The sequence below is a fragment of the Perca fluviatilis genome, chromosome 21, assembly GCF_010015445.1.
Source record: "Perca fluviatilis chromosome 21, GENO_Pfluv_1.0, whole genome shotgun sequence".
Lineage (NCBI taxonomy): Eukaryota > Metazoa > Chordata > Actinopteri > Perciformes > Percidae > Perca > Perca fluviatilis.
The window spans coordinates 9,839,003-9,850,682 of record NC_053132.1 but is presented as its reverse complement, the minus strand read 5'-3'; the positions used below and the strand labels follow the sequence as shown (position 1 = coordinate 9,850,682).

At 40.7% G+C, this 11,680-nt stretch overlaps 1 protein-coding gene across 1 annotated transcript; it reads right to left on the bottom strand.

Annotated features, from left to right (window-relative positions):
• Positions 1-784: 784 nt before the first annotated feature.
• LOC120551355 (guanine nucleotide-binding protein subunit alpha-13-like) lies at positions 785-11,664 on the bottom strand. Its single transcript, XM_039788749.1, has 5 exons — positions 11,296-11,664; positions 10,130-10,356; positions 5,620-5,670; positions 4,588-4,788; positions 785-3,139 (listed from the first exon to the last, which is right to left on the bottom strand). Exons 1-5 carry the CDS (start codon positions 11,576-11,578, stop codon positions 2,768-2,770), a joined length of 1,134 nt encoding a protein of 377 aa, XP_039644683.1. The 5' UTR covers positions 11,579-11,664; the 3' UTR covers positions 785-2,767.
• Positions 11,665-11,680: the final 16 nt, after the last annotated feature.

Here is an 11,680-nt window from a genome sequence, read left to right as displayed (position 1 = left end):
GAGTGTAAATAGCTAAATGTCGCTAAAATAGCTTAAACGTATTGCTGTATAATTAAGCGGCAGACTTAAAAACTATATTCATAAGAGATGATGGGTTATAACGGGGTTTTCTGGTACAGTTAGATACATGTATGATCATGTAGTGATCTGTTCAGTGGGTGTGGTGCACGAATTGAGATGATTCACTCGAACCATCTTCCGTCTTCGCGTAAATCCCCGAACAAGCCCAACCGCTATTATTATTTTATTTTTATTTTTTTATGTGGTCTGTCAAAATTTCCCACTAAAGCCTTTGATATTTCTGTCGAATTGATATTTAAGTTGTCCACAGTAGTGTTGATATTATCTGGCAGAGCACGTCATTTAATTAATAAAAAAGGTTCGACAAAAAAATCTCAGCACAGATAGATACACAAGATAAAGTTGGTTATGTTTTTGAAGCTTTCGACCACATATGAGTAGTATTTCGGTTATGTATGCCAGGAACCATGCTTGACTTTTAATTCATTCTCTCCAAGGTGAAAACAACAAGTGATGAAGGAATATCTTGAAATACAGATTTGTATTTATTGGAAGTAAAAAAAAAAAAATTGCACCATATTAATTTAAATCATATTTTACCCTGTATAGGACTGTCAACTTGTATTTTAAAAAACTGTCCAAAGGTTTAGTTTAGCGGTACTTTTAATGTAGGAATACTAAATGTGGTTGTTCATTTTGTAACAAATCTCTGAGCATATCCAAAATACTTAATATGTAATATTAAGGAAAAGAAAGAGCCTACTTTCATTAGAAATGTGTATTTTATTGATAAGGGTTAGAGTGGCATGAAACTTGGCACAGGAATGAATTTTAAGGTGATGAAAAAAATACACAAAAATACATCTAAAAATCAAAAAAGGTCATCTTCATTGGAAAAGCAGTGATTTGAAACACATTCAGAATAGAAAAATGCTCCATTTCTACAACCATTTACATACACAGAGATAAACCTGAATATTATTTACATGGCAACAGATTACAGTATATACAAAGCCAGAACTGGAAGCAAACTGAAGCTCACAGGTTTATTTTGGGAGAAAAACTACAGACTGTTGATGTGAACAGTCCCAAGAAAGCATGGGGTGATTTGGCAGAGAAGCACAGATTTGAACAGTGCCTGGAAGTTGTCCTCTAACAAAGATTGGCCCCCTACAAAATACAGTAGCATTTTTTCCCCTAATTCTCCCCCCTCCCCCCAACAAATTCATAAAAAAAAAAAAAAACACTACTAAACAGGACAAGATGGCGTGTAAAACACAAACAAACCTTCAAGGGTTTTTTTTCAGGGACGCTTACAGCAAGTTACAGCTTACTATTACAATGTTGGTTACAGTAAAATCAAATCTCTGTACATCTATTAACAGACATTCATCATTCAGGCAAACAGGGGAGGTCGGTCCCTTTACAAGGCATCTAATCAAAGATATAAAACAAAGAGAGAGAGGAAAGGGGGGGGGGCCTCTGGGTCAACTTTCAGGGGTCAAAGCCAGGAGGATACAGTACCAAACACCACCCAGCTAACTGTACTGAGGCCTGGCTGAGACTCGCCGCTCTGCCACCCAGATAAAGATTCAATTATTCAGTTAGTTCACCAACAATGACATCAGCATGTATGCTGGTTTTGATTCAACCCTGAGAAAACAGTGGACTGCATGTTCACTTGCTGACACACCTGCCTAATGTGCCATTTAAGGTAATTTTGTCCTACAACCAAAAGCAAGGGACAACTTGCATCTTAATTATCTGTTGAAGGCAGCTAGGATTGGCTTTAATTGTATAGAGGCACAGGCACAAATGCAGGATTTAAACAGTGATTAGGTCTACATAAGACAATATAGGGAAAGGTATTGTAGGTTCAGTCTCGCGGTTGTGCCCCTTTTCTAGCATTTTTCCCACAGACAAGGTACCAGATCAAATATTTGAACCGTTCTGAGAGCTTTCGAAATCAACGAGCTAGTCCTTGTCCCGGCGAAAATGGCTCTGCGACTGGCACTGGAAGAGGGAGGAAAATGGTGCTGCAATATGAGAAAAAATGAGGACAATCGTGCAGTCACCAGATCATCCGCAAGTTGGTAAACCCTTCTACAAACTACAGGGGCTTAGAAACTATGTTCACAAAGCAGCACCAGAGGGATGCAGCAGAATTAAAGGAGTGGTTTTGGATTAGATTAATTCAATGCTTGTGTACACAGACTGGCAAATCAATGTTGGCGCAAAGCTGATCTTGGACCATCTAAACTCTTATTACATGTTGTCTAAACAAACTAATTCCTGTATTTGTTGCTCGGCAAGTTATGTATCTGGTTTAGAGACCATGTGCCCGGTTTGTAATAGGTCATGCTGGTTTGCGCCAGCACCGGCAACTTGTGAGTCGAAAAGCCGCAGCAAATCTTGTGCTGTAAGGTGGCGCTCAGACCAGAGGAGAGAGTCTCTAGACGAAGCAGCAAAGTGATAAAATGTTATCCAACTTTAAAACCGCCTGCTTGTCTTTCTTTATAACCACAGACTGCCCTACTGACTCGTTCTCCTGCCAAACTCTGAACTAACAATAGGCCAACTCTTCAAAGAGGAGTGTAAAAACTAATATACAGTAAAAACGGCTGAAGAAGAATGCTGACATCTATCTCATTCTTCAAGGTCTCGTCAAGTCCTCGTCAGGAGCGGGGGAGGAGGGGGGGGTGGTTTGTCCCCGTTCAGGTCCTCTACTTTCACAGGTTGACAGGGGTCATTGGAGCATGAGCTGCTTGAGGTTGTCATGGAGGATGGTGTCCTTGACGTCCCGGAACACCAGCCTGATGTTCTCCGTGTTGATGGCCGTGGTGAAGTGGTGGTACAGTTGCTTCTGGGTGGCGTCGCGTCTCTTGTCCCGGAAGCACTCCACCATAAACGCCTGGACGTCTGACAGGTTGTGCTCCTGCCCAGTGTACTCGGCAAAGTAGTCCTTGAGCGGAACGCTCTTCACTTTCTCCTCCAGCAGGTCCGTCTTGTTGAGGAAGAGGATGATGGAAACGTTGACGAAGACGCGGTTGTTGACGATGGTCTCGAAGATGTCGAGCGACTCGCGCAGCCGGTTGGTCTGCCTGTCCTCCATCAGCACCTGGCAGAGGCAACCCAGAGATTAAGTACAATTACTACTGCTAGTACTGTTGCTGTTGTACCAGATGGAATTTAAACTAGTGATGAAAATACACATAGTTGCAGGCAGAAATTAATGTCACCCTAGTTTTTTTTCTTCTTCCAATGGTTAATATTTTCCTGGTCAGTACATATCTTGGGCATACTTATGCAATAACCAAATTTAAGGAATCCTATAGAAAAATGTTGGTTTATGTTGTTGAGTTGTTAAAAATGTACATTGGATGATATATCGCTATGTATACAAGGAGCACTTTTAATCTACACATTTAAAAAAATAAATGACAAAAATTGTATTGTGTGTGCATTTCTTGTGTTTTGCCAGACTGAACCATGATCCTAAAACTAGGGTGCACATTAAACTATACATTTGGGCAACATTTCTCTCCTACTGTAGAGACAATATATAATATACTAAATCAGACTTATGGCCAATGATTTTTCTTTAATGAAAAACAAACAAAACAACATTGTTAATGGTAAGACCGAGAACAACTTTTACATGAGCACAAAATAAGCGCCCATATTACGCTCATTTTCAGGTTCATAATTGTAATTTGAGATTGTATCAGAATAGGTTTACATGGTTTCATTTAAAAAAAAAAATAAATAAAAAAATAAAAAAACACCCTATTTTTGTTGTACTGCACATTGCTGCAGCTCCTCTTTTCACCCTGTCTGAAAGGTCTCTGTTTTAGCTACAGAGTGAGACATCTCACTGTTCCAACATCTTTGTTGGCAGTGGCACACGCGCAGTAGCTAGGTAAGGATCTTATCAGATAGCTAGCTGTTTAAACAACTTCGGTCAGTTACAAGGCAGGATTAGACGGGAGACTTCTTCTAAACGAGGGCGCACTTCCAACCTTGCGTGGAATAGCTGCAGAACAGGGACATGTAAGTAGTTTGTTTGTAGATTATGGTGAACTAGTGTGTGTTGTAGCAGTGTTTTGCCATTAAGAACGAGCTAGCATGCTACGGTTAGCCTCCTAGGGCCCCCCATTTCGGCTAGTGACGTAGAAAGCCGTCCAGATTTTGAACAGCTCACCCGGAGACTGAAGGCAGGACACATAGAGAAACCCGTATCTCACTCAAAACGGCATGGATGTTTTTTTCTTCTAAGTTTGCATGCGTGTGGAAGCACCAGAGACACAAAATAACACCCAACATTTTTTTTTCATAATATGGGCACTTTAAGGAAATCTACACACGGTGTGGAATGAATCACAACAGAATAAGAGTGTGTCTATAGACACAGCGACGACGACTTATCAAAAAGTCACCAGACATTATCGGTTAGAACAAACTGATTAACGAGCCACTTATCAGGCTATCTCAAGTGTGTGTGCTTGCACGTGTGCGAGAAGAAATGAGATGCCATGGCCAGTGTTTGGCAAAGCGGCACGTTTTCACCTGGTCGTATTCAGAGGAGGAGACGAGGAAGAGGATGGAGGTGACCGAGTCGAAACACTCGAACCAGCGCCTCCGCTCTGACCGCTGCCCTCCCACGTCCACCATCTTGAAGGGAACACTCTTGATTTCAAAGTCATACTCGTGGATGCCCTTGGTGGGTTTACGAGCCAGCAGGATATCCTGTTGACTGGGAAGATAATCCTAGAGGAGAGACGGAAAAACGCAATGAATATACAGTAGATGAATATCTACATTTATAGAAGATGAATTTGAGAAAAACTAATTTGTTTTTTTACAACAATCACAATATGAAGACAAAAATGTTGCTTTATACATATTACGGCTGAAAGTATAGAATGCTTGTTTTGCATTGAATTAGTAGACATATAATAAGATGTGACAGTGGTGACGGCGATTGCTGATGGTGCTGACAGAAACTCCACTAAATAAAACAATAAATAATCTCCTGGGTGCCCAATCCAGTGTTGCAACAACGCCACTCTTTGATTATAGGTGTATGACATCTCCCTACAGCCTGCAATCACATACAAAATCTTTTAAACTGACATGGCAAGAAGAAATATTTAAAACTTTTGTAATTTTAAATTTGACTTTTTAATTCCTTCTTTTGCCTTTTTAGAGGGAACTGAATTCAATGCTTTTTAAGCCCGTTCAAGACCTGCAGATACCCTGGTGTAGCATCTGTTACTATATACATATTTTCAAACAGCCACTTTAGTTGCTCATCAGCTAACCTTAAATTGTCCAGACATTTTTCAAATACTTTTTTTTATATTTTATTTTTTAAAGATTATCTTTATTGGGCAGATAAAGGGGAGAGAGAGGGGGAATGACATGCAGCAAAAAGGCCGCAGGTTGAACCCGCGGCGGCTGCAGTAAGGACTGAGCCTTTGTACATGGGGCGCACGCTCAACCAGGTGAGCTACCCAGGCGCCCCGACACGCATTGCAATATTAACTATAACATGTACATGTCTGATTATAACAATCGGTGCAGGCAGAAACAACTTACCAGCTCGCCAAGCTTATCCAGATTATCCAAGAAATACTTCACTGACTCACCCTGCGACAGGACAGAGGAGGAATTTGTTAATTCTACATCATTTATTAGATTCAGTCATTTTAAATCATAAACAGCACAGGCTACTGACTGCTAATACTGCATTCAACAGAATACATGTGTTGCTGTTGTAGAAGCAGGACAAAATCTCACTTTAGCTGCCACAAACAAACACACACACGAACACACACACACGAACACACACACACGAACACACACGAACACACACACACACACACAGTTTGTTTTCCTTACCAAAACTGTCTCTGCCTGAAAGCGGAGTCTGCTCTCAGTAGCTGAAGCAGGATGCAAAGTATTTGGTATTGCACCAGACACGTTTGTAAGTGTGTCTTTGATGTATAAGTGTGGCTAGCTCTGCATGTGTGAGTGTAGGGGTGGTTTTTTTCTAGACCGTTCCAACGCTGTTCATACGCAATTAGTGCAAGTCCAGACATGAGGCTGCCAAGACTGAGATGCATTCCTTTATGTGTGTGTGTGTCCTCCACATAAACCAAAAACTGACTGCAAAAAGCAAAGCAGATTATCCTTACCGTCCTTCCTGTGACCCACAGTTTCTCTACAATACCACACCACGCATTTACAGAGGATTGTTTGCATGTGTTTTGCATTAATGACACAGCACACAGACACCTTGCTATGAAACCTACATTTTATTATTAGTAGTATTTCTGAGTGTTAGCGGCATGCACCATGCATTTTCCTCACTGTAATCTTCTGTACTCACCTTTTTATCTTTTAAAAAAAACTAACCTGACCTGAAAAACCTGCGTGTGTGTGTGTGTACGTGGAAAGTGTGTGCAAGGCTAAGATTACACACGGGAGGAATAGATTGGCGTGGCGCTACACTAAAGCCAAAAGAAAGAAGAGCTACCTTTCGGTGAAGATACTTTTAATTCTGTACACATTTCGAGAGCTGTACACATACGAGAGCTCAAATCTGAGCAGGACTGGGGGTTTTGAAATCCTCAAAAATCTGTCCGATAATAAAAAAGGAGAAGAGAAACAAGAAGAGCAATCACTCTCAGCTCTTTCTGTTCATTGTACAGCATGACAACGCCTGCAGTTTTTACAAACGCGCTGTGAAAGCAAAACTGAAACAGAAGATAACAGTGTACCAACTGAATTGTGGCACATCTACTGTGTTTTACTATCTTATCATAACTGCATGTTACTACATTGCAAAAAGGCAAGTAAGAAGAGAGAGTAAATGTTTATGGGTGATTTTAAAGACTGTGGGAACTTTGTACTATGCAAAACTAGAGGATCCAGAGGTGATTACAGTCCAAACATGTGTTTTTAATGATAATTAACAAGCACGTCTAGGGGCACGTCTGATTTGTGATGCAAATACTTAAATGCAAATATGCCAAAACACAAAGGGTTGTATTTGCTGACAGAAAAACAAATTAGTCCTCGGAAACAAGAGCGGGGGATATTTAAACCGCTCCCAACTGAACAACTCTTCAGCTGCTGCTCCTGGGTTTTATGTGTTATTGTCTGAATGGTAGAGCTCGTGTTTAGGAGAGATGATGCCCTCAGGTTTTAGATTTCATTTGCATTAAGACTTAAAAAGGACAAATCCGGCGCAAAATGAACCTAGGGGTTAATAACACGTGCGTACCGAGTCGACCGTTCTCTGGGCTATGTTTTCATGCTAATCGAATTTTGCCAGTTTTAGCGCAAACCGCTAATTAGCTTATGAAGCTAGTTGTCGGGGCACGGGTAAAGTAAAAAGAAATCGCTATTTCTACACCACTAACAATGCTCAAAATAGCACCACACTTCCACGGTAGCATAATAAGGGTCCCTACATGTAAACCGAGGCATTGAGAACTTTGTAAGTGTACAGACAGTTTCTTAAAAAGATAGTTTATAAAGACAGTACCGCTCACGTATACATGCGGGCGCCATCTTGGGAAAACAGTCACGACCAGTCGAACGACGAACGCCGTGCAACCAGTAACATAGCTCAAGCACGGCGTTCGTCGAGCCTCGTTAGTGGTATAGAAATAAGGATTTATTTTTACTTTACCCTTGCCCCCGACAATTAGCTATATAAAGCGGTTAATAATTTAAGTTAATAATTAGCGGTTTGCACTAAAACTGGTCACATTCGATTAGCATGAAAACATATCCCAGAGAACGGTCGACTCGGTACACACGTGTTATTAACCCCTAGGTTCATTTTGCGCCGGATTTGTCCTTTAATAAAAAGGTTTTTATACACTACAAAGGCCTGCAGCAAAAATAAATTATTTAAATCCATTTATCTGGTCATTATTTCTTCAGTTAATGGTTTAATTGTTTGGTATGTCAAAAACATCACAAAATAGTTGGAAATGTCTATCACAATCTTCAAATTACTTGTTTTGTCAAAAAAAAAAAAAAAAAACCTGAATATTTAGTTAAAATAGCAGCAAATCCTCACTTTTGAGAAGGTGGAACCATGAAATGTTTGGCATTTTGTTTTGCATCTGATAGTCTCGCATTGTCAGACCTTCCTCCACAGCGCTGCAGAGGAGGGTCTAGCGAGTCCACACAGCATTCCGGGATGGGAGAAAAACCAATCAAAATTGTCTTAGGCGGCGCTTCGCTCGGATACCAATGACAACGCCCCTGCAAAATAGCCTCTGGAAGGAGCTTGTTTTGGTGGAACACGTGTACGTTCAAAGGTTGTTTTAGTCGTGCAACTGAAACTCAGATTGGACAGATAGTCTAGCTAGCTGTCTGGATTTACCCTGCAGAGATCTGAGGAGCAGTTAACCATAGTCCTCACAAATCCACCGGAGTTTAAAATTCCTACACTAAGGAAACGGAAGGTGACCGACATCCGGCCGAAAAGAGAGACATACGGCAGAATTTCCAGGGACACCTGAACAATCCCGGAAGTGAAACGTCGTCAATATAGATTACTTGTCTGATGATTGGCTTACTAATTAATCAACTAATCGTTCAGCTATATAGTAATCTGTATGTATGTGTAGTCCTGTGTCTGTGTTATGCATACACTGACTGTAAACAAGGAATAAGACTTTAACAAACAAACTATGTCACACACATTTTTTCAACTTGCCAGTTTAGTTTTCTCCCAAACTGAAAGATCAAATATAGGATAATAATAAACAGAAAGGGAGCAAATGTTTGTTATTTGTGCTTCATAAATGACCAAGTTTTTAATTTATTACCACTATCTGTAAATTGACTAATTAAATAATCTAAAAGTAGTTTTCTGCACTAATATAAATGGTAGTTAACGTCCCAGATGAAAGATTTTGAAGAAACAGTAGATGTATATTGACCAAAAATTGCTAAAAAAAAGAAGAAAAAAAAAGGTTTTCAGCAACGATTTTGATTAGTTTTTTTTTTTTAAAGCAAAAATAACCAAAAAATCCTTAGTTCAAGCATCTATAATTTGAAGATTTGCTGTTTTTTTATTTTCTATTATAGTAATTTGATTATATATGGTTTTGTATTGTTGGTCCGACAAAACAAGCAATCTGAAGATGTCATACTATTGTATGGGCCTTTTTCTGACATTAACATACCAAAATATGAGAAAATAGTTGTTAGTTGCACCCCTACATGCACACAGAATGTATATTTGTGTGTACTCGTACTTGTGTAGCTGGAGATGTGACACTCTTAGGGTTTCTTTGCACAAATAACGCTGAGTGGGAGAGCCAGAGCTCTGTTTGTAAGCATAAAGCTGTTTAACTACAGATCAACATTCCAGCTCTGATCACTCTTATTCCCCTTTCAGTCTGCACAACAAGCTCACACCAACAAGCTGAGTGTGTGTGAGACTGTTAACAAAACGCCATTGAGAACAGTTTGGCCTTATGCAACGGACAGGAAAATGAAAATGTTCCGGTATTTCTCATTACTGACAGCAACTTGGAGAAATGTATGCCCTATTTTTGTCTCGAAATGCTGGATAATGTAGAAAGCTCATTTACATCAAATTAAACTAATTTGGTTTAAAACTGCAGCAGGTTGTGAAAGTATTACCAGGCAAAATATGTGCACAGGAAGGTCCCGGCAGGTGAACATACTGGCGACCACAGGCTGATATTCTGGGGTAAAACGTCAAGTGTGTGTGTGTATGCTGACAGCCAAGCCTTAAGGAGCGGGGAGAGGTGTAAACAGGAAGCTGAGTCAATCACATGTCTGACCGCTCAACAGAGAGAGAGAGAGAGAGAGAGAAAGAGAAAGAGAACCAGAGCAAGAATTACAGGGAGAGAGGAAAAGGAGGATGAATTAAAAAGAAAACCAGTTTCACTTTCCATTTCCACCACCGCCTCACAGACTTTCATCTTTCTCATTCTGGGCTTTTTTTGAAAAAGCCCAAAAAAACTATTACTGGATTTGGTGAAAGAGAGGAACTGTGCCACCACTGTCTTTCAGTAAGGCTATGTCAATGTGAGTGTGGACAGCCACCTACCAGCTGAAACTCCCTGCGCCGATCATAGGCGTTCTGTATGCCCGAGTCCTCCCACAGAGCTTTGATGGCCGACAGGTACTGCAAGAAGACGGACGTCTCCAGCTGCCCGTTGGCCATCTTAGCCGACCGGGTGTTGAACGCCATCAGGCTGTCCCCATGCTTCTGGTTTTCTGGGTCACCCCACGGAATGTGCAGCTTCTCCCGGGCATCTACCAACACACGTACACCTGGAAAGGAAGGGAAAGATATCACAATCAGAGAGGCCCGCTGGTAGTAAAATCTAATAGGCCACATGTAATGGAAACCTATTGTGGAAGACAGACTAGAAGAGCAGGTGAACTGCATGCCAACCAAAAATGACAGGTGTCTTACAAACCTGTTTTTTAGAGAGTAAAATGTTAAATGTAAAATGTTGAAAAACCACCACAAGATTAACATAAAACTGTATCACAAATATTTGTGCAGATGTTCCAGTGATTACAGTAATCCATTAATTTGAAACTGCTTCTGTAATAATAATAATAATAATAATAATAATAATAATAATAATAATTCACTTCATAAACAGTTACAGCAACAGCTGATCTTGCAAATGGTACAAATAAATACTTAATATTTGTTAATCTCTTAATATTTTATATTACATTTTCATACTTTCTGATACAGTCAGAGAGGTATTAATTCAATTAACCGCATTTTTTATTTTTTTACGTCGTTTTGTTTACACTAAATTATAGTGTCTTATAAGGTGTCCATGCTATTTCGAGTACTCCCTGTAACGTTACATACAAAGGGTGGACAAACAGGAACACCTTACAGCACACTGGTGGTGGTGGGTTTACCCTCCATTAGCTACATCCCTATGTTAACGTTAGCTGTTGAGCAACTAAACTTGCCGATGGCCACTCGAAACTACTGGCGTGTGTAGGACTATGTTACAAATTTAAAACGTCAAATATGTTATGGCTACACGGCTATAACTCTTAAAAAGCGAGATTTCAGTAGAAACACGTTTCATCTGGGTGTGCCGACAGCAGATGTAGACTGTTTATGCATGTCCTCTAAACAGATGTTGAAACTTTCCAAACCATTTCAAGCGCCCCTCTGTCGCAGAAACGAGGCTTATCTCGTCTCCCCATGTACCTGCCGTTAGCAGCGAGGGTTACCTTTGATAACATTGCTGTAAATTGTGGCTCTGAAGTCCTCTCGGGCTTGCTGGTCGAAGTCCTGGCCGTGGATGATCCGCATTTGTTTGAGGAAAGTCGACTTGCCGCTCTCGCCAGCGCCGAGCAGCAGGATCTTCACCAGCCGTTTCACGTATGTTTTCTCCCGGGAGAGACATCTGTCGATCTCCTTTGACTTTCGGACCTGTTCCACCTCGCCGCTGTTCAGCAAGCAGACGGGTAGACAAACTTTTAACACGGACCTGGTCGGCAGGAAATCCGCCATGTTCGCACAAACTTCATCGATGCTAATTTGATGCGCGTTCGCGGAGCGCAGGCACGGGACCAAGCCCCTTCCCTAAACTCAGGAAGTAGTGCTGCTGACTGT